General features: G+C 45.4%; 1 protein-coding gene across 1 annotated transcript in view; it reads left to right on the plus strand.

Moving 5' to 3' along the window:
* LOC8040009 (ammonium transporter Rh type A) overlaps nt 1-22,858 on the plus strand; it is a 61,581-nt gene extending 38,723 nt beyond the window's left edge. The window contains exons 5-11 of the mRNA XM_040221006.3: nt 680-824; nt 1,908-2,071; nt 3,731-3,868; nt 15,120-15,253; nt 17,936-18,117; nt 19,149-19,315; nt 22,409-22,858. Of these exons, the coding sequence (XP_040076940.2) occupies nt 680-824; nt 1,908-2,071; nt 3,731-3,868; nt 15,120-15,253; nt 17,936-18,117; nt 19,149-19,315; nt 22,409-22,474 (996 nt within the window). The 3' untranslated portion in view covers nt 22,475-22,858. The remainder of the gene's footprint in view (nt 1-679; nt 825-1,907; nt 2,072-3,730; nt 3,869-15,119; nt 15,254-17,935; nt 18,118-19,148; nt 19,316-22,408) is intronic.
* Nucleotides 22,859-23,355: the final 497 nt, after the last annotated feature.

Genomic DNA, 23,355 nt, shown 5'->3' on the forward strand with positions numbered 1-23,355 from the left:
GGATTCTAAATCTCGTTTCTTATTTTTTTATGTATTTTATTTTGCTCTGTCATTATCATTACCTTTATCAATTATATAGTAGACTTTCGGTTCTCCCAGGGTCTTGAAGTTACGAAAGAAAAGAATCAGTACAAAAGTATAAAGGGTACTCGTACGAACCGCGGTGCAAATTAATGCTATAAAACATAACAAAACAAAAACAAAACAAAAGCAGAGACTGCGAAGAGAATCAATTGTTGTCTGCGGAGACAGTAGGAATAAACACGGGAAAAGAAATGGCGGTACGATCGTGTCGTCACGTTTCCCAGTGTTGCACCAGCATCAGCTAACACCCTGGTGGCCTGTCGCTAAGAAGCTGGTGATTGCATTTTGGAGAACGGTTTTACAAGGGAATGCGACGCCATATTGTGGCCACGCCCTTATTTTCTCTACTGAAGCGATAGCAGGCTTTATCATAGTTCGACTTTTGAGCGGAGTCACCCTTTAGTACCAGGCACTTCTAGGTCTCGCTGTAACTCGCTCGAAGCTTTATTCGACGACAAGGAGGAAGTTCAGTCGGTCCTGCAGATCGTTGGGCCGACCCCCGTTAGCTCAATCTCGTTTCCGGCGCATCCCGACACTCCGGTGACGTACAGCTTCACCGGATACCCGTCTGTAACCGTGGTGCGCTCATGCCCAGGCGGTGGACATCGGCGGATCCATCTTCCTGCACACGTTCGGCGCCTACTTCGGCCTGGCAGTGACCTTCGTGCTCAACAAGAAGGAGTACCGGGAGCACAGCAAGGACGGCTCCGTTTACCATTCCGACGTGTTCGCCATGATCGGTGAGACGTCCTCAAACGTGTACTACTCGGCAGTAATTGACCTTTTTCACCCTAATTACCCACGTTTTTGTTGTTTGTTGTTCATTGTGCTTAGGCGTACGAGCGGCTTCTGCAGATCGTTTTTCTGTGTCCGATACTACAAAAGAAAAATGCTGTTTAAAAGAAAATAAGAAGAAGAAGCTCTATAGATAGCATTTTAAGTACCAAAGTCTGCGTGAATATTTTTTACGAGGGTGACTAATCGGCAGCAGCTCATCTAAATTAACCCGTGACTGGCATGTTTCTTTTCTTATTTTTTAATTCCTTGCGAAGTATAAGATTGCTTGATTTGTTCAGCAGGCTTTCTGGAGTGTTCCTGTTGCATGATATGGTATTCTGTTCCTTTGACGCCATTTCTACGGGCTCTTAAATGATGGTTGCAACGCATTCCGTGCTCACTCGAGCAATATCTCATTTCGATAACCATACTCCGCAGGTCTACTTCCCCATAGCGCCTGCAGATAGTTAATACATGCGATCTAATAAAGAAGCTTGACCAATCACAACACCGAAATAGAAATGTCAAGTGAACTTTATCCTGAAAGTCCTATAATCCGTGCAATGCAGAATTTAAAGCGCAATCTTTGCCATCTCTTTCGGAAACATAAAACACCGATAAATGTTGAAAAAAAAAGAAGAAAAAAAAAACGCAGGCGAGCTTACTTTTGGATTTATCACGATGACCATAAAACGCTTATTCCCACAAAATATAACGGGGAAATTAACGTCACGTGGTGTCAGGTCACGCAACATCACGGTGTAATGTGACATCATTTTTTTAGGGGGGAGGGGATTATTACGTAACAACACAGTATGTCTGTGGGTCAGTTATTCGATTTGATCATTCCACAAATCGCAATAATCTTGGCGGCCCGAACATGGGTTGTTTTAGCAAGTTGTGTTTTCGTAGAAGGATGCTCGCGTTGCCACTTCAAGGGTGCTGGCTTGCCTGGGGCAGTATCGGGACCCTTGGAAACAGTTTGCTAAAAACCTTCAATGAATATGCATCCTTGCTCATTACGTTGTGCTTCTCTCTAATCTCAGGCACGTTGTTCCTCTGGCTGTTCTGGCCAAGCTTCAATGGGGCTCTCGCGTTCGGGGACGCCAGGCACCGGGCGGTCATCAACACCTTCATGTGTCTGCTGGCCTGCACGGTCACCGCGTTCGCCGTCTCCTCGTTGCTCGACTCCAAGAACCGCTTCAACATGGCAAGCACGCGAGTTTTTGGGCTGCATATTTCGTTCGTTCCAGCTTCCCAGTGATTTTCTTCATATATGTGACGTTTTGTACTGGTGCCCCTCGATATCCTAGAGCTGCAGTTCTCAAACTGCGAATCCTCAGGAGTCCTCGAGAGTGTTCATAAAAACCCGCGCCAACTAAAAGAAAAAAAAAAGAAAATCTGTTCTATGTCGTTGCACAAAATTTCTTATGCATGAAACGGCCTCCGAGTAAAGGCCTGTTCACACATGTAGCGGAGCGCTACAAGCGTAGCGCTGACCTCGCACTAAGCGCGTGCTGACGGCAGCGTTCACCAGCTTTGTGTCGCACCGTCAATTCTGTTGTTCATGGCAGACAATAAGTAGCAGACGACACGTGAGAAGCGCTACATTAGCGCTTCGCTGCATGTGTGAACCGGCCTTAAGTCCGAAGGGAGAAAAAAAAGGGGGGGGGGGGGGGGGGGGGGTTCGTGACGGTCAAAAGTTTGAGAACGTCTGTCCTTGAGTTTTTCGACTTTTTTGTGTGTCCGAGTGTTTCCTCTCTTCCAACTGTTCCTTGCAACTTTATCCACAATTTTTTACCGTTACATTCAAGCTTTGCATTACGTTTAAACATTATTGTAAAAAAAATAGCAATGCCCAAAATTTAAACAAAAACAGTTTATTTTACGTTCAACGAGTGGCCGCCACAGAAAAGTTCAATATAAACATTCTTCATTAATAGGAAACCTAACGTTACAAATAAAGATACTAGCTTATATAAGTAAACGCAAAGCGCGTAATGAAGCCGTTTCCATATTATGTGAGCACGCTTATTTCTCTTATATAATTCGAGTGTTTCTTCGTAATTTCGCAAGAAACAATAACAGAAAAGTGGTCGGTTAAGCTGTTGCGCACTCTTAGAAATACCTGCCTAGCCACTGGGGAAGGGCGGCATGCTAACATGCTGTTTAATTCTGTAGTCTCAGTCGCAAAACTTCGTTTACACTTATTGCCACCATGGCATGCACGACGATTGGAGCGTGCGTGCGTTTAATATCCTTCCCCCTGTTTCCCATTTCGGCCGCCAGACCGCGCCAATGTTCGCTGCACACTCGAATATGTTGTAGCGCCCCGCTTCTCTGCTTTATGTCTTGTGCGCTGGGTGGCGTCGCCTCCTCTGTAGTATATATGCTGTGTTAGATATATGTATTAGGCGGGGAGCACCCACCCAACGACATCGCGCGAAGAGATTGACTTCCTCAATGCCCTGGGATTTGACGACAACGGTGAAACAAAACTATTTCAAGAGGCTAAGTAAGAGAGGATTAGAATAATGGTGGTTAAAAAGAAGGGGGCATAGAGATTTAATCTGATTAAATTGGCTTAAGCATCGGTTAATTAGCACTAAGAATACTGCTTAACATAGTTTGTGCAAATCACCTCCCGAGCCAAAGGGTACAGCTGCCACGTATCCATCTATCCATCTGTTGCGAATACGTTGATAGCAAAATGACTAAAAAGGGATGTTTAAGGCGTGGTCTGGAACAGCATGGAGGCAGGCATTTCTGAGTTTGGTGTCCCAAGTCTTCTGTCAAGATATGTAGTCGTAATTAACTGAACGCCGAAGATAAGAGCAGTGCCTGAGAGCAAGACCTTTCCATCTTTCAGGTGCACATCCAAAACTCGACGGTGGCCGGCGGCGTCGCCATGGGAGCCACTGCGGATATGATGGTCCACCCCTACGGGGCCTTCATCATCGGATCCGTGGCGGGGGCACTCTCCGTCTTCGGATACAAGTTTATTACGGTAAGATGCGCGTGCAAATAGAAATAATATAGGCTATTCTTTTTTGTTCATTATTATGCGCGGTAATGAAGTGATCTTCGAGGACAATGCGCACACTCTGTTAGCTTGGCCACGGTCGCTCGATTCTGGTTCCCGTTCCAATGGGAAGGGCCTGCAAAGTGACTCTTTTTGGAGGGGGAAACGAAACAGCTCAGAGCAATTCCGAAGAGTGGTATTGAGCCGGGTGACGCTGTATAGCGGTCTCACGGGCCCCGACATAGAACGGTTGCGACATCATTCTCCCTCTTAAGGCGAGCACACTCTTTTATCTTTATTTCTTCCCCTTTCTCGCTCGAGTGTTGGCGGTTGCGCCGACTAGATCGTGCCAGTATAACTTGAGTCAGAGCGCAGTCAAAGGCTAAACGACACCCAAAAAAAAAAAACGCACAAACTAAAGCGCGAAGACTGCGCTCAGAAATAAGACGATGAACCCGTGACGTTTCGCTTTCGGTGTGACTTGATTGGTGACATGGGATCCTGGCATTTACTGTGCTTTGATGGCATTCTTCATTCCTCCTTCTACCTCGTTCTCACTCTTTTGTCTATAGAATTTGCTCCTTCGCGCTTGTACAACGACGGTAGAGCCGTCTTGATTGCTCCCACACTCTTAGAAAAAAGGGTACGGATAGTCCTCCCTTACGGGAGGAACGGTCTTGTAACCTATGTTCCTTTAGAAAGGGAGAAACCTTCGTCCCTGAAGCAGGGAGCAAAGTTCCTCCGTCGCTTGCATCTCAATATGGCGGCCCCGTATCGAGCAAATCGAGCCCAATAAGGCTTAACGAGGACGCTACGTCTCTTGTACGGGACGAGAGCAGCAGCAAATGAAAGCGTAACACGAGCTTTCCGCAAATTGTGTTTATTTCCGAAGCCAGATTCCCCCCACAGGTACAGAAACCTGCGTTTCGAAAGCAGTTACTCAGTCTTCTCGTCAACAGCACTGCGATGTTAAACGGAGACAACCGATACCCAGTTACTTCGCGCACTTTGCGTCTTACCTTTGGTGTTCCTCGAATCACAATTCCTTCGTCAACCGCACATCACGGAGAAGGGCAAACTCACTCCGCGAAACTAAAAGCCGCTCTCGAAAGAACGAACTCGAAGCCGCTGTTTATCGCGTAGCGTGAAAGAAGGTTAAATCGCTAGCCACCAGATGGCGGGGTCAAGCAGAGTAATTGCAAGTAGCTAGGCTAGGTGGCGCTCGGTACCGCCCAATTCATGTTCTACAAAAAACAATTTGCTTCTTTCAGGCCACTACTGCGCCTGAGGACCCTCTACTATACACACATGCAACCCATACACATTATTACAAGCATCAGGTGAACATACATTAAGCACATGCACTGCTCACACAAATATCAATACAACGGAACACCACACTAACCCGAACACTACACCCTTGCTCTGCATTTCCGTCTTTTATACTGGTCGTTTTGAACGTGCGGAACTTTTCGGTGACTCCCTAAGCAATAAAAAATATTCCCAGCATGTTGAATTTTTCCCTGCAATGTCATACCTCTGAGAGTATTTTGAATGGCTCAGGGGTTGAATCTCTTATTAAAAAGTAAACGCTCAATCATGCCGTAATTATTTGAAAGCCAATAAATCAAGCCGCTCCAATGCGGTTCGAAGCCATGAGTTTGTTTCCCCACACGGCACGTCGTAGCTTGTATTTCTATTTGTTTTTCTATTTGTGCTGTTCGCGCAGAGCTGCAATTGCCGTTTGAATTAATCTCTGTAGAGCGGATATTCAGTAGCTGGAAGTGATGCTTCACGGACTGAGAAATTGCTTTTCGATCAACTTGAATGTAGTCAAAGCCGCGACTTGCGGCAGGTTTAAGTGTACGGAACTACGCCGTGGCGAGCCCGAAAACTTCTAGCGCTCATCCCAGCGCACCACGGAGGGCAGTTTCTCCAGCAACCGTATAATTAAACAGCAAAATAAAGGGTAGCTTTTTTTTCGATTTTACCTATTATTGTTTTTAATGCCGAAATTCCATACTGTAAATATACGTACTTTACGTCACGATTTCGTACTGTTCAGTCCTTGCCCTTGAGCACAATCGCTGTCGGGGACGAGACAATTCCGACAGTCACATTGGCCACTGTACGATAGGAGCTTCTACTGTTCAGACCATGACTATCCGCACGTTGATCGATTGCACGTAATCTCTCAAGTGGTATTAAACTTTTTAATGTAAAGCGGAATGTCAACCTGCGACACCCCGCCCCCACCGATCACAACCCGACCAGCGGCATCAATGCCCAACAGTTTACGATCTTATCTTCTTGTTACACCACTGATACGCGAACACATGGTCCCATCGGCGATAATTCCAGTCTTCTGTTCACAACCCGACACTGTCATCACGATGTTGCAGCTATGTTGCTGACACGCACAAACACAAAACCACGTTGAACGCCGGTTGCACTCGGCATCGGAAAACAGAACCAAACTCAGGGGGGAAGGCACCCAGGCAGCCGGCAGCAAAACCTGCCTGTCTTGGACGCAGTTCCTGCGGTTTCCATAACGTCGAAAACGTCGACACAGTTCCGCGTGCTTTCGCTACTGTAGTCTGTAGTGCTGCAGCCTGCAGTGGCTGTAGCTGTAGTTCCGTGCCGCGCGAGTCACGCAATCCGGAGACGGCCATCCTCCAGTGTACGTGGCGCTGCTGGCACTGCTCCGGGACTTCGCTGTTTCTAGCGGCTTCGTTTGCTCGTTTGATAAAATTAGTGATAAAAATGGCAATGCAACCGAAATGTTCTGGACGTTTAAACTAGAAGACGGAATTACAGGCGGCCTTCGCTGCTGCTGAAGCTCAATCGACTCAACAGCTATTTATTAAACAACGTGCGCGACCTGCTCGAAAAACGAAACCGAAAGACGATGAGTCGGGAGGGCGAAAGCTTTCTCCCGTCTGCGTGGAGAAGGAGAAAAACATTTCGTTCCTCCCCTTTTCTCGTGTCCGCTTGGAGGCGCGTCGGTAGAAGGGAGGAAGGCGCGCCGTTGCTACTTTTTTCCTCCCTTTTTTCTTAGAGTGCAGATAGCAGGTGGTATACCTCGAAGAGTGTCGTTATTTTTCCGTATGGAGGGGTCGTGGTCAAAACCCGTTGATGATGAAGACTGAAGCGTGAGTTTTATTACGTAGCTTTACTCGTATGCGCTAGGCTATTTCTGCTGGCGTCAGTGTTGTTTTTATATTAAAAAGACATACCTTCTTGACCACACATTTTAAAACTGCTCTTATAGATTAATCACGTGGTATGTGTTTGATTAGGCAGCGGGAATTTTGTCAACCTTTAGTGGGAGTCTGGTATTTTCGTCGCTCTAAATTAGAAATTTGGCAAATGCAGTATGACCTGTCTTTAACGTGCATCCCGCAGTAGTGGTACACGACCGCACGCCGGTATACGATGCTCATCCAGATCAAAACGGGCAGGGGTGGGGATTGAAACCAGCATCCCTGGGTTTTGGCTTTATAGCTCGAGGCTCATTCTGCGACATAAGAATATGTTTGTGTTTGTGTTCTTTCCTACTGTACCTGACCTCGATAAAGGTGTGCGAATTGCACGGGACTGGGAAAAAAAACTTTAAGCGTCGACGGCACGAGTTAGTCAGAGCCCAGTCTTTGAACCCAGCAGCCCGTGGGTAAAAAACGGTCGGTATTTTCGGAACAGCAGCCAGCGGTGTTGCTCGGCGTTAGGTCAGGCGGAACGCCAGAACGTATTTGGCGCCCGACGTAGGGCTTACTCCTGCCTGGCGGAAGAGAAAAAAAAAAAGACACCTATGTGTGACACCCAACCCACCTAAAATATGGTAGTACATTTCATTCAACATTACCACGGGTTTTCGACACCTCTATTTGCAAACATGAGCTTCATTAATAATTCCTATAAAGTTATTCAAAGTTACAAAAAACGCGTATCGTCTTCATCGAAGATCGTAGCGCCATTCTCAATCTTTAGATACATCCATAGAAGGTATGCTTGCGCCATCTCTTAGCAGGTTACGGCAGCGCTCCCATAGAAGCCCATGTGCTTAATATACAAATATGACCATAACACAAAAACATTACACTTTGAACAATTTGCCATGCTACTACTGCATTCTATCCTATACAGCTATTCTTGTGCCAAAATTTCAGGAGGATGACCTGTAAACTGCAGGTTCCTCAGCCGAATAAACTTTTCGATGTATTGCCACTACAGATAGTGTCCAAGTTAACCAAAGTCTACAGTTCATTCTTGGGTATAAAACACTTGTTATGATTTTATAAACTAATTAGAATCTCTTCCCAATATTATGGCAAATTCGGTAGTGTCTAAAGTATGTATTCTACATATTTACATATTGTTCTACGTATGTAAATATGTAGAACAATATGTTTCGAAGGCTCCTCACGCAAACTTTTGAGAAACAGCGAGGTTCAAACAAGCTCAATTTAAAAATACAACAAAGTACAAGGTTTCCCAAACGACTGAAGTAAACCAGAAGAATCTATAATGTGCTGGGTACATTTTGTGTTTTCTCAAAATTATTTTTTTGGATTCCTGATGCCAATTTTCCGAACAAGGTGGATTCGTTTAGACGTTTACAATAATTTCCAGTATTTTGTTGCTCATATCAATAAACTAGGAAACAAAACAGCTTTTTTACTAAAATCTAAAATTTTAAACTTTTCAAAATATTCTCTTTAATTATTATTGTTACGTGATCATAACGAAGTGATTGTCTAATTTAAGGAGTGGGAGCACTGCCGGGAGTACCCAATTTATGAGAGGATGATTGTTTTTGTTAACTTAATATGCACATGTCAAAAGTAATATTTAATCACGTACTAAATATTTACATTAAATTAATTATCTCAATCGCCCTAAACACAAACAGTAAAAAAAAAAAAGCGGATGAAAGGGGTTTGGGTTATCCTACTTGATATCACATTCCCCGAAGAGGGCGGATGCCCAAGATTTTGAAAAAACACCAGTTTGTAGTGGCGTCCTAAAAATGTTGTGTTTCCTCGCGGCTTAAGAACTCGGTCGATCTCAAAACGTCCGCGGATAAGGCGCGGGCTCCCAAATTTGAAATGATGAACGAATGACTGAAAACAGTGGAACCATGTCCACTTCAAGAGAAACTGTCTAAAAGGTGGCTTATTGTAGCTGATGTTCTTGCTTAGACGCAGTATCGCCATGAAATGGTAAAGGTTAGAAGTAATAATGAATGTCTTGCCAAGGCATGATACTCATTATCTCATCCATTTTTTTATCTTTGCAGTTATTGTTTTTTGTTTGTTTGTTTGTTTGTTTGTTTTTTTCATTTGTCACAGACTTCACTTTCGCGGGAATTTCCACACGGCATAAAAGTTAAAGGTGAATACGCCACGTGGAGGACAGATAAGTGAACTAGAAGCGCCTGTCGCAAAGTTCTGGCTAAGCAACTTGTTGTTTATCTCTAGTCTGGCCATCATCAACCATTACCATTTGCCGCGTATTGCCTTACTGACGTTCACAGGGTAGTGGTATCGGTATTAGAGTCTCTAATAAAGCGATCAACTTCACATCCTCCCCTCCTTTATCTCCAGTGCGCCATTAATCATCGATACAATGTAAACAAATGCGGTTCGTACCGCTCGGATATTTCTGACTATTGTGTCGCCGAGAAGCGGCCAGCAGTAAAATAACCACACATATATATATACCGGGTGTTTGTGCGAAGACTTTCAAAAATCCTAAAACTTAAAGCGTAAAAAAAAAAAAGAAAAAAACTTTCTTCGGGAACAAATTACCAGCCACGGCGGACGTCAGGAATTGCCAAAAACATAGTAATTAGCCAAATAATTAATTAAAATTTGTTAATTAACTTTTTAATTAGTGGAAATAGACATATGGTTCTAATTAGAAAGTTGCTGAGCGTTATCGAAAACCACTAAATTAGTCACTTTCAAAAAGAATTTCGGCGCGTGAGAAGCGTAGTAGTGCACTAAAGTTACCGCTCTTTGAGCAGGTACAAAGCTAGCGGTTGCGATAAGGCGCCCGCGCGATTTTTCCGTCTCTTATCTAGCCCCAGCCTTGTACCTGCTCAAAGAGCGGTAACTTTAGTGCACTACTACGCTTCTCACGCGCCGAAATTCTTTTTGAAAGTGACTGATTTAGTGGTTTTCGATAACGCTCAGCAACTTTCTAATTAGAACCATATGTCTATTTCCACTAATTAAAAAGTTAATTAACAAATTTTAATTAATTATTTGGATAATTACTATGTTTTTGGCAATTCCTGACGTCCGCCGTGGCTGGTAGTTTGTTCCCGAAGAAAGTTTTTTCTCTTTTTTTACGCTTTAAGTTTTAGGATTTTTGAAAGTCTTCGCACAAACACCCGGTATATATATATATATATATATATACTCAACACAATAATAGCCCTTAAAGGAGTTAGCCGAGGAGGTTGCCAAAAAAGAGATCAGTGAAAGAGATCAGTGAAACGTTTCGGGCCTGGTAGGCTCTTCGTCAGTCAGAAAGAAAAGGAGACTTCGTTCTCCTTTTCTTTCAATCAAAGAAAAAACGGCCGGAAAAAAGAAGTTAATTGGAAAAATGCTTACCGTTTAGCGGGTGCCTACTCAACTAAATTCTCGCTTAAAAGTTTAATATATCTCGATACCGATGCAATAAATACTATGGAAATAATTAAATATAATATTATTACTGCCATTCTTATCATAAAACCAGTTTTTGGGACATGTGGTTGGGTATAACCCAACTATACCTGGTGTCATGTGAAGCCAATGAGAGGCCCAATGTTACGCGTTTGCTCGTGTCACATTAAACGATGAAGCGAGAAAAAAAAAAAAAAAGCAACAGTGCGGTACCGATTAGAAGATCTCAATTAAATGTCCATAAAAAAAGACGGCAATGATCCTTTCGAACTGTTAAGGCCCTTCGGTTCTAAAGTATTAAATCTATAGATAAATTCAGATTCTTTATTTTTTCGATCTCTTTTTTGATTAATTTAATTGACATTAATTTAATTTAATTAATTTAACATTTATTTTTTTAATTTTTAATTTAACATTTAACAATTAATTTAACATTTAATTGAGATCTTCTAATCGGTACCGCACTGTTGCTTTTTTTTTTTTTTCTCTCGCTTCATCGTTTAATGTGACACGAGCAAACGCGTAACATTGGGCCTCTCATTGGCTTCACATGACACCAGGTATAGTTGGGTTATACCCAACCACATGTCCCAAAAACTGGTTTTATGATAAGAATGGCAGTAATAATATTATATTTAATTATTTCCATAGTATTTATTGCATCGGTATCGAGATATATTAAACTTTTAAGCGAGAATTTAGTTGAGTAGGCACCCGCTAAACGGTAAGCATTTTTCCAATTAACTTCTTTTTTCCGGCCGTTTTTTCTTTGATTGAAAGAAAAGGAGAACGAAGTCTCCTTTTCTTTCTGACTGACGAAGAGCCTACCAGGCCCGAAACGTTTCACTGATCTCTTTCACTGATCTCTTTTTTGGCAACCTCCTCGGCTAACTCCTTTAAGGGCTATTATTGTGTTGAGCATATTTCTCTCGAGTGCCGTCTTTTGTTCCCAGGTGCTGTTCTATATATATATATATATATATATATATATATATATATATATATATATATATATATATATATATATATATATATATATATATATATATATATATATATATATATATATATATATTGTGCTTGATTCGTGTCTACTTGAACTTCTGAAAATGTTGGTTGTCAAAGCCTATACACGGCTCGCAATGATGTCGTATCAGCGGCGATTATCTGCGCCTCGTTAGTGAACGCGTACCTTTGCAGCATTGCTTTCGTACCACCCGGAATTCATTTCTTTCGGCAGGAACAAATGCTGCCACCCTACCTGTACAAGTCTGAGGGCCCGTATGAGTGTGTCAATGTGGCATTCATTAGTTTTTCGCACAAACAACGTGTTTTTTTTCTTTCCCGCGTTGACCGAAAGGTTTGCAGCATTGTGAATAACGAGATAAATAAATAAATAAATAAAACAAGTGTCATGGTCCTTTTAAATAAAGCTGGTCGATCGTTCTGTTATAATTATTCAGATAAAAAATACATTTCAGATCTTTTAAAATATATTTTAGATGCGTCGGAGTCCTCAATCTATATTTACGAAGAAATACAGGAAAGGTAGAATGATTCTAGTAAAGTAATGTATTGCTATTACACCGTTTTAAAGCCAACACGCCCTCTCGGAGGAGCGACCGTTTGTCAGGATTACGGAGAGGAGGATTCCCAAATCGCCACTTACCAATTCAGATGGCGTACGTGAAGCGGAAGTTGCGCTTTCGCTCGTTACGTTCGAGGAGCCAACGAAGCTTGACTCCGGGGAACGTCGCTAAATGCACCCATTGTTAGGCTCATGCATTAACCACGCGCATCTTATATTGGCGCGATGAAGCGTCGAGGATGCATGCACTTGAAAGGGTTACAGCAAAAAAACAGGGATACGGTCACGCATGGTCACGCATATGCTCGGTCACGAATTACTCGCACTTTGATTGTAAACAAAAACTACGGGAGAACACAGCAACGCACGTGCATCTGAAAGAGCTAGTCGTTTTTTATATATATATACATGTATATAAACAAGCAAGGGGTGCACTTCAAACGGACGGCTTGTATACATGCATTATAGTCATGGTAAGAAAAATCACAATTTAAGAGACAAAACCAGAATTATCTTATTTATATCAAATTAATTTGGAAGCGAGCGTGGCGCAGTCACGAATCACGCTACGAGGGTTTCGGTTTTGAGGCATTATTAGCGCAAGCCTGCATGTGCATGTACATTGTTAAAATGAGGGCAGTAACGCTGCGTTCTTGCTTTCTCCGAGACTCACCGTTCTGTGTGCGAAAACGAATGCAACGGTTGCTGAGCCTTCATCAGAAGAGATAATAATATTATTGTAAATATGCATGTTTTTCCATGTGAGTCACTTGACGTCCACTTTGCATGAAAGTGAGCGTCCCATATCAGAAACGTCTCGTTTTTAACCTTTAAAATGTCAGTTTCTGGTGTTAGGACACACAGGAACGTTTAGGAAGATAGGGAGAGTAAGAAACGGTCGGATGTGCAACGTCGAGCATTATAGTTCTGTATTTAGTTTTATGCAGACCCAGGGGAGAATCTCGAAGTAACGCTAATTGAAAAAGCAACATTATTTTGTTTTGGCACACACTACTTCTGAGCCGAAAACAGAATTGTTATAATTGCGAGGAGTGCCTTAAAGTAATTGTCGGCCAATGTTTCAACTACCTCGTTGCATCATTAGAAATGTCAAATGAAAATCACGTCATTCAGAATGTACCGCGTCATTTGCTACTTGCGCAGTGGACTGCGCGTAAATTACTGGTCGATTTACTATTCATGAGGCAGAACATATTGAAAAGAACCACACTCGCTCACAAACGCAGTGACCGTGTTGCCTAGTCACTCCACACCTCGCCGTAACCACTGGTTGTACTACGCTGCACCACCGTGCACTGCACCATAGTATCCGCACGACTGCACGGCGTCCGTTTGCAATCCCCGGCCCCATCGCGTTCTCGCGCGTGCGCAGACATTTGCCGAATTTTTGTCGAATCTTTGCCGAACTTTCCTTCAAAAGTTCGGCATTTGCCGACCTTTGCCGAATCTGAAGTTCGGCAGATTCGGTCCATCACTACGGCATAAACAAAACGATGTTATGCACGCACTTTTGGCGCGTTTTGGTTGGGCCCATCGGATCGCACGTGCACGTCGGCTGCGGTCAGACTTAGAGTGAAGCGGACTATATACTGTTATCTAGACAAAGATTTAAGAGCGATTTTTAAAAACACGGCGGAATCTCGTCAATTTGAACCCGAGCGGGGGTCCAAAACTTCGTTCAAATAGTGCAAAGTTTGAATTACCGGGAGTTTCCTTCCAAGAAACACATAGGAAGGGACCCGCATGCAAGCTTGAATTATCCGCGAGTTTGAATAAAGAGAGCTTGAATCGGCGAGATTCCACTGTATTCGGTTAGAAAATGTGGTGTAGCAGAATGTGTACGCAAGGATCATTAAAGGTGTATAGCACATATTTTATTGTGCTCTACTCACCCACCTTTCTGTGTAGCACGAAGTGAAGTTGTATAGTTCAGTGGAGCTCGTTGTCCATCAAGCGATTTTGGGCGGACGGTGGCCGGGTGCCTCATGAGCTCAGCTTCGAAATCGTTTAGGCCAGTCGGTTCATCGTGTACACGGGGAAAAAAAAAACGCCAAAAGAAACACGGAGACAAAAAGAGACCGCGGGCAAGACGCCTTGTCCTGTTTCGGTCCCTCTTTGTCATTCTGTTTGTGTTCGCGATTAGTAATAAGGCTTCTTTCTTTCTTTTTTCAATATTACATTATTTGTCGCTAATAAAGTAGTAAACAAATCCCATCTAACAGTTTTGTAGCTTTTCCCAACAACTAGAGTAACATCCAGCCTCAATTGTTGTGACACAAAAAACGCGGCTCGATTTCTCCGTCTACATAAATTTGTATTAAACGAGCGCGCACGCGCCTCCAGCCCCTCGCCGCCTCTTTCTCGATGTTCAATTAAATAACGGAAATTTTCTTTCTCGAAAAACAAATCATCCCTTTTATGCCGTTATTCGCAGCCTTGATTCTTAAATGCGATTTCTCAAATTAAATTTTTATACAGTCCTTGGCATGCTCAAGGGTGGAGACGTCCTTTGGTTCTGCCAAATGTTTCCATAAATGAAAAGAGCAAAACATATTGTCAGTCAAATTTGGGCAATTCTTGAGGAACGACACGCTTTAAATTAACCAAAACAGTTGCGAAGGGAAAATTTCAGCAGCTTATCGCCTGCCGAGTGTCGCTATGTACAGCGTTTGAGCAGGACAGTGACGTGTAGGTGTTTTACGCAAGCAAAGAGTTAACTGCTCCCGAGGTGCCATGCCGTATTTCTGGCGCTATATTCTCAGTTACGATGTTGACGGATCGGTCGGGCTCTACTCATATTCAGCGCCTTTTTCGCCATGCACAAAAACAAAGATGTCCAGATTTTGCGACCTCGTTGAATTTAGGCACCGCTCCAGTATATACGAGAACGGATCACTTTCGAAGCGGAGTCGTAAAACTGTTCGCATGGATGCCCCTTTCTTTTTATTTCTTGCAGCCTTTCCTATCCCGGCGGCTCAGGATTCACGACACATGCGGCATCAACAATCTACACGGCATGCCGGGGATTCTGGCGGGTATAGTAAGCGCAGTTGTCGCAGCCAGTGCAACCGAAGAAGAGTACAACTACAGGTAAAAAAGCCCAGGCCGCATTTACTCGATCTCTTGTTCGGCGCCTATGAACGCGCGCCTGAACACATAGACTGATAGACACCACAAATATTCTTTAATCGCGTACACGTCTTATTTACCTTTACCCGCCTGCAGTGTCTTCTACTTGTTCCCTGTTAGTTGTTCCTTACATTGTTAATTCTAACTTCCACTGACAGGCTTGCAGCCCCCTTCTATTTTTTATTTGTATTTTTCTGTAATAATACTTATTTTACCCTCTGTCGGCTATTTGGTATCCATCTGCGCAATGTCCTTGATTAATGCACTAGATGCATAAGTACTTTTTTAGCCACACTCGACATCATGAGACGTGTCTCACCTCAAAGCCCATGTCTTGTAGCAGGGATGCGTTAAACTTGGTTAGTCCTTACGGTTCATGTGCGTTCCAATGCTTCTCAACAGATAGGAACGCGTGGCTGATGCTACCGGTGGTCCGTGCACAGCAGGAATGTCCAATATTATTGTGTTGTTGTTGTTGTTGTCTTTTTTAAACAGGCTATCTCAATCCTTCCTAGATCTTGCACTTGCCTCGACCGCTTAGCCGTTCCGAAAAAAAAAATATCGCGCCTCTTCTCTTGCAAAACAGACATAAATCTTGTATTGGCGACTTAAATCGACGGCACCTAGCGGCTAGAACAGACAGCTATGGCAGCAGGCGACTTGACGAGCGCCTGTCTAACCGCTGACTAACAACGTCATCGATTAAAATGATCGCATGGCACGTGGTAATCACCGCTAAGTAAGCATACAATATTCACCAACCACATTTAGGACTTAGTCGTCCCGAGCCCCGAGCGACTTAGAAGGCGACTGCAAAATCTTAGACAAGGGGTACGGCTATTAGCCTGTGTTTAGCTTGTGACTTGCGCCTCAGCGCCATGGCCAACTATCACCGCTGACATCCAGCGCTAACGAAGCACTTACTGTCTTGGAACGCTGGGCGAAATATCTAGAAAGAACTGGAGCGGCAAACATTATGGAAATAGAAATCTTTAGAGGTCAGATATACCGCTAAATCGAACTCAGCAAGGCGCTGGACGACGAGAGAGCCCGCATGCGGCTTCCGTGTTTTCTCCCTTGCGCTTTCTTTTAGAGCGCAGCTCTTACCCCCCATTCACACTGGAAGCGGATCCGCGTTCGCGAAGCGGTTGCGAAAGCGGTTGTATAAAGATCCAGTGCAATTGCACGCGCATTCGATGTCATCGTGTGCGCGTGCAATTGTACTGAATCCTTATACAACCGCGTTCGCAACCGCTTTGCGAACGCGGATCCGCTTCCAGTGTGAATGAGCCCTTAGGGGCCCGTTCCCGGCTTGAGCGGCGTCGCCGTCGGCGTCGGCGTCGCCGTCGGCGTAACCAAGGTCATCCCAAGGTCACGTGACCCCCAAGGTCACGTGACCCCTCCCAAGGTCATCTCAAGGTCACGTGACCCCACGTGACCCCCTGAAGGTCACGTGACCCCTCGAGGTCACGTGACCCCTTCCAAGGTCATCTCAAGGTCACGTGACACCAAGATGACCCCACGTGACCCTTTGAAGGTCACGTGACCCCCAAGTCACGTGACCCTTCTGAGGTCACGTGACCCCCGAGGTCACGTGGTCGCCTCCCCAAGGTCACGTGACCCCCGAGGTCACGTGACCCCCAAGGTCACGTGACCCCACGTGACCCCCAGGTCACGTGACCCCCAAGGTCACGTGGGGTCACCTTTGGGGTCACGTGGCCTTGAGGTCACCCCCAGGTCACGCCTCCCCGAGGTCACGTGACCCCCTCCCCGAAGTCACGTGACACCCCCCCGGAGCATATTAAAGAATGAGGGGAGGAGGAGGAGAAGGGGGAGGGGTCTACCCTCCCCTCAGTACCCTTCACTCCTCCTCCTCAAGAGCTGCGCTCCAATTCGGCGTTACAGGGATTTGTAAACGGCTTTCTTTTTTTTAGTGAAACTTTGTTTTGGTGGATCAGAGTCTCATTATAACGTTTTATTTCTTCTAATAGATATTTAAATATTAGTTTTTAAATAATAAAATCCTCATCTAGCAGTGGCGTTTAAATGTCACTTCCGCTTGCTATTCCTGACTAGATAGTCACCCGCTTGCTTCGCGCTCGTGAATACCGCATAGTCTAGTCGCTCCTTAACCGCTGATTGTTCACTTAGCTCGCGACTACTTAGACGCACTACTTACCCTCGTTAATACCCGTGTTACACGAGCACACTTAACTGCAGTTACGCTAAGCCACAGTTAGTGCACAATACTTGCGGACAACAGTCTGCAGTCAAAGCCATCGGCGGACGTGCGCTTGAGCATCTTGAGCACCCATCAGAGCAGTGCACGCGCGCTCTCCACTGAAACGGCAGGGTGTCTCTTTCCAGTGCCTCCAGCACGCGCTTGCATTCTGGTGTGTTTTGGCTGCAAACTCAATGCTCACGAGGGGAGCCGAAGTGATATCGAAGATCATGAAAAGCGGGAAACGGAAAGACCTCCCTGCCGTCTCGCTCTGTCAGTGACTATACAAATGAACGCGTTGGATTTGGATTGCAGCAAGGAATAAAAGGACTAACTGAAGAAGTAATCTAAGCATCGATGTCTTCAGTATGTACATCTTTGGTAAAACGCTCCTAAACACTGTCGCTGTTTTTTCGATGCAGTCTGTACACGCTGTACCCAGCGAGGGCCCCACCCGAAAACTCGACTGACCTCGAGCAGATCCGGTTCTACACCATGGCCGTCCACGCAGGACTCGGTCGATCGGCTTCCTCCCAGGGGCTCTTCCAACTCGCAGCTCTGGCCTGCACACTCGCCATTGCCATTGGCGGAGGACTGCTCACCGGTATGAGGCGGAACAAAATTAGAGCTCACATAATTGTGCTCCTTCTCTTGCGCCGCATCCTTTAATTTTAACATTTTCTTTTTTAACGAAGTATTTTTAAGATTGGGACACATTTGTGAAAGGAAAGCTGACAGTAAATAGTTTGTTGCAGTTATGAATAAATGAAGGACAAGCTCCTCCCACAAAGGTCTCCCCTCTTTCCACCTTAGAAGATCGAACGCTGGAAGGGAGGCGAGTGGAGAGGAAGAAGCCGAAATCGGCAAGCAGAAATCTTTGTGGGAGAGGTTTATCCCATTATTCTTTAACTGCAAATAGGCCATGGCTTGGCTCTTTGCAGTCAGCTATGAGAAATGTCTTTGTTTCCTTAGACCACCTGGGAGTAGAAGTCCTTATGCGGAGGGAAATTTCGTCTGCTTCTTGAGCAGGGGTTGCGGTGACGTCAGATCGCCGAGCTCTGATTGGCTCCCATTGGAAGGATAATGGGTAGATCTCGAGGCAGCTAGCATTAAGGTCTGCCCACTCACTATCCCTCCATCGGAGACAGTAAAAGCTCAACGTTGCATCCTAAAAAAATAAAAAAGAAAATCTGTACTGTCTTGCATGGCCGATTTGCCAATTAAAATTAGTATAAAAAAAGCGAAAGCCGTTTACAACTCCCTGTAACGCCGAATTAGAGCGCAGCTCTTGAGGAGGAGGATGGAAGGGTACTGACGGGAGGGTTTGTCCCTCCTCCCTCCTCTTCACCTTCTTATCCTCCTCCTCCCCTCGTTCTCCAATCTCCTCGGGGGGGTACCTGACAGTCATGTGACCTAGGGGTCACGTGACCCCGGGGGAGGGCTCGCGCGGTGCATTATGGGACATTTCCCATAATGCACCGCGCGGTTCCGCCGACGCCGACACCGACGCGACGCCGACGCCGACGTCGGAACGGGCGCCTAAGAGCTGCGCTCTAAAAATAGATTGCCTCGGAACTATCACATACACCAGAGGGCGTGCGATCTTCCTTTAACGTGGTGACACCTTGCACGCAGGCTTGATCATGAAGCTGAAGTTTTTCGACGCTCCGAGCGTCGACGAACTGTTCGACGACGAAACTTGGTGGGAGATCGAAGAGGACGAAGCGGCCACCGAGGCCACGCCCGCCGCTCCTCGGCCACCCAGCAAAGGGAACCAGATCGCCATGATCGAGACCCAACCAGTAAGTCGCAACAGCCAAACACAGACTGAAAAGTGACTGAAAAGTGACAATCACCAGCGCCGACATATTCTTATCTTAGAAAAAAGAAATGCAAACATCTACACAACGTGTGCCGCGATTGACAGCGGCAGCTGTTGCAATGTTGACATACGTGCTTTAGAGATTTTTCTTTCACTTGATGTGCATAGGATATTTGGTCACTTTGCTTCTAATAGCATAGCTGTATGAGTTGGATTTTACGAGATGTGAGCTTATGCGGGATGTTTTTACGAGATGAGCTTTTGGGGGGCGAGAAAATAACAGACACGTGTTTTTTAGAACTAAAAAACACGTCTAAACCGCGCATTTCAACTTTGAAATGCGCGGTTTAGTTTAGCTGTTGTTTGTAGACGTCCTGGAGAACCTTCCAGAACCACGAAGCGACGAAGACGGCGACTGCGGTTTTGGGGCTGCTGCAATGTGGGTGGCGGTAATGGGAAGAGTATGTGTGTGTGCGTGTGTGTGTGTGTGTGTGTGTGCGTGTGTGTGTGCGTGTGTGCGTGTGCGTGTGTGTGTGCGCGCGCGTGTGTGTGTGTGTGCGTGCGTCTATGAGAGGGGGGAAGGGGAAGAGTGTCTGAGAGAGAGAGAGCGGTAGCACGTCGTGCATAGATGATGTAGTTGTGCGAGGGGGCGCGCGTACCCCGCAGTCACGTGAAAGTTTGTGTACGGCCGCCGCCCGATTTCGCCGGAAAGGGGCGCTAACACCTGCTGTGAAACATAATGGTCCACCAACCCTACCAAGTTTATTCCTTCAACTCAAAATAGGCATTAAAATTGTCCTTTTTTGTTTCTCCTATTTTAGCGGAGCACGTGGCGCTCAATTGTAACGTCTGACCTGCAGGTAGGAGCTACGTAATACGGTACAATTTGTAAAGTTCAAACACCAAACCATTTCTCTCCCTTAAAATGTTTTCAGTTCGTGATGAAATTGGGTGGTTCAAGGAACCCTCGTTGTTACAAAGAGAGTTCAAGGAACTCTCAATGTGACAAAGTCATCACGAGCTACTTCAGCTGCATCGAGAGCACGCTTTCCTATTGCCCATATATTTTCCCGTTGCACTGGACCCACGTGCTGGTCTTGTATGTCAGTCATTCGTGAAAAAGTGACGGACTGGGTCCATCATTCAATCAACTACATGTGTAAGGGCTCGTTAAGTTTTATAAACACGGTCAGTTTAAGCTTTCGAATATATCGCCTATAACAAAGATAACCCCGAAATAGGTAGGTTAAATAGGTAGGAAATAGGCAGGTTAAACTCTTGCTCTATAAAACAACTTTGTCTGGCTTCTAGAGATGTCAAGTCGAGCTTAGAACTTAAAAAGGCACTATGCACCAATCCTTCTTTTTGCTTTTGTCTTATAAACGCGAGCAGTGGCCATTGCAAATGCGTAGAAACCCATTTCCCTAAAAAGCTTCTGTACCCGCCACTGTGCTGTCAGCGTCACCGCTTCGACATGACGTCAAAAATATTTAATATATAGGCGACAACAGAAAAAAAAATGTAACTGTAGTTTGATATATCGACCAAACCGTCATATATACGCAGAACTGCGTTTTATGAAAAACCGCAGCCAACTTTCCCGCCCAGTTTCTGCCTTCCTGGCACGCTCCGCCGCGTCTTTTCCAAATGTCGACTCGTTCTCCTCACGTATACCTGTTTCTTGTTGTTGTTCATTCTTTTTTCCTCGCTGTTGCATTCGAAAGCTTTCTGCAGCTGGCCAATCCTGTTTATTACTATTGCACAATGCGACATGCTTTACATGACTGCATAGTCTGATTCATTTTTTTTTTAATTATATTGTTGTTTCCGAGTGCTTTTAATAGATGGCCAACTCTGCTGTCTTCCACTGTGGCACGCACGCTTCGCCTCACGCGGTCGTGAAACCTGAGCTACCTTTCGTTACAATGCAATTCCGCATTAAGAAAAAAAATTGATATTAATCGAGTTTTAGTATCGCGTATGGGATAAAACGCAAGCGCGGTGCGTTAGCGTTAGCGTTGCGTGATGCTGGGCATGCGCGTCGTCGCCATGCGCCAATCCAAGACCGTAGTTCCGCGCATGCGCCATACGGAACACGCAACGCTAACGCACGCGCACAGCGATTGCGTTCACTCGCATACGCACTACTTAAACTTGCTATTATATGCTCAGTTTCATATTGAGTCCGAGCAGGGGAAAAAAGCTAGTTGCAACACAAACCACTAAAACGCGAAGTTACGACGCATTCTTCGCATTTGATTGGATCAGTTGGCGGTGGTAGCACTCGGACTTGAGATGAAAAGGAGTATACCTTAAAGCAGTGGTCACATCGCTAATACATCGTACAAAAGGCAGTCTGCAGGAAATCTTTGAAGCGTGTTTCTTCCTTGTGTGATGGTCACATTGGTCATACAGAAAACTTGGAGGACGCTTAACCTTCATCTTTAAAAGTGGAACACAAAGCATTTTCATATAAACCCGCCCTCGTTCACAAGCCGTGTAGGCCTGTGTGCGTGGTCTAGTCAGTAGCGTCACGTGCCACGGTACGTCATGGGACGTCATGTGTGGCGTCACGTTTCACGCGACGTCACACGTGAGCGTTGTTTGAAATTCCCGCGCGAGGTCTAATGGCGTGACGTCACACGCGTGACGTCACACGTGGCTGTGACGTCGTTACCCTATCGATCCGCTAAATTTAGCAGAAAACTTTTGCCGACAAATTTAGCGGAAACTTGTCCCGCCAAATTTAGCGGTTCAATAGTCGTGACGTAACAGCCACGTGTGACGTCACACGCGGCTGTGACGTCATGACCCTATCGACCAATCAGGATTTTCCAGTCCCGCTGAAGACGGATTTTCTGCGACACGACCTCTATCGCGTTAAAACTGCCTGCAGATATGGTCTAAGTACACAAATGTGAAGCTGCATGCTTTGAACATGCTTCAGGCATGTGCGCAGATAATTCATGTCCTCAGGCGAACACTCTGCCTTTTGTAGGAGGTACGAGCGGTGTGCTAACCATCGCTACACCCTTATATTGACCCATTGTCCTTGCCCTGCGCGTTCTTTCAGGACAGCGCCAGGGCCAGACTCCCTGCGCACTTCAACGGCGCGTACGACGTTTCCGCAAGTCCCTGACGCGACTCGGGATCGGCGCCGGCCTCTTCATCACCCGCATCCACATCTATAAATAGCGCACCTGCAGCGGTGCCGTTCCTTGTGCCTTTGAGCGACACGAGCGGTGTCGCCGTCCCTCACATTCGTTGCAGCACAATCATCGTACTCTGACGCAATATGCATGTATGCTCTCGCCAGATATACTTCGCGCGGCATGCTGGAAGACGCGCCCAAGTTCTCGATTTGATTTTGTGCGCGCTGCGCGTACGTTGGGGCACGGAAATGGGTAGAGCATGCAGCGTTTGTTATTTGGGAAGACACCTTGCCATTTTTTATATAAATGTATGCGGTATAAACGAGGAAATATTCTTCCCGCTGTACAAATAAAGTGTTATGTTACAGTTGGACGAGCAGTTCTTTGCTTTGCAGTACTGACTATGTTTGTGTGGGTGTCCTGGTAGGACTTATCCTGCCCTAACTACGTTCTTTATTTACGTTCTTTATACGTTCTTTATTATCACGATACTATTATTACCTAGAAGAATGCACACTCGTTATTGGTCAGTGGCCATCTCACCCTCGGAGGCACTGAAACCGTGCGTTAATTTTATTTCGATACTACTGCACCGGGTCAGGTTCATGCATGGAAACGCAGGCAGTCGTATTCACTAGGGAGCCTTCATGTGCGCTTTGCTAGGGTGATGCCACCCTTTGTAATACCACTCGCCGACAAACCAGCAGCCATTTTGGTTTTCGGCGATAATCCGTGGGGCCCTCCTGGAAACAAGCACCTTATCTCACAAGTTCGAAGCAGCGTTGTGGAACCCACGGAGGGAGGATTAGCATTTTCTCCCTCGGATGGGAGGACCGATGGACACAAAGGCCGCTTTCCGGCGCACGGG

The sequence above is a fragment of the Ixodes scapularis genome, unplaced genomic scaffold (genome assembly GCF_016920785.2).
Source record: "Ixodes scapularis isolate PalLabHiFi unplaced genomic scaffold, ASM1692078v2 PGA_scaffold0__279_contigs__length_252992795, whole genome shotgun sequence".
Lineage (NCBI taxonomy): Eukaryota > Metazoa > Arthropoda > Arachnida > Ixodida > Ixodidae > Ixodes > Ixodes scapularis.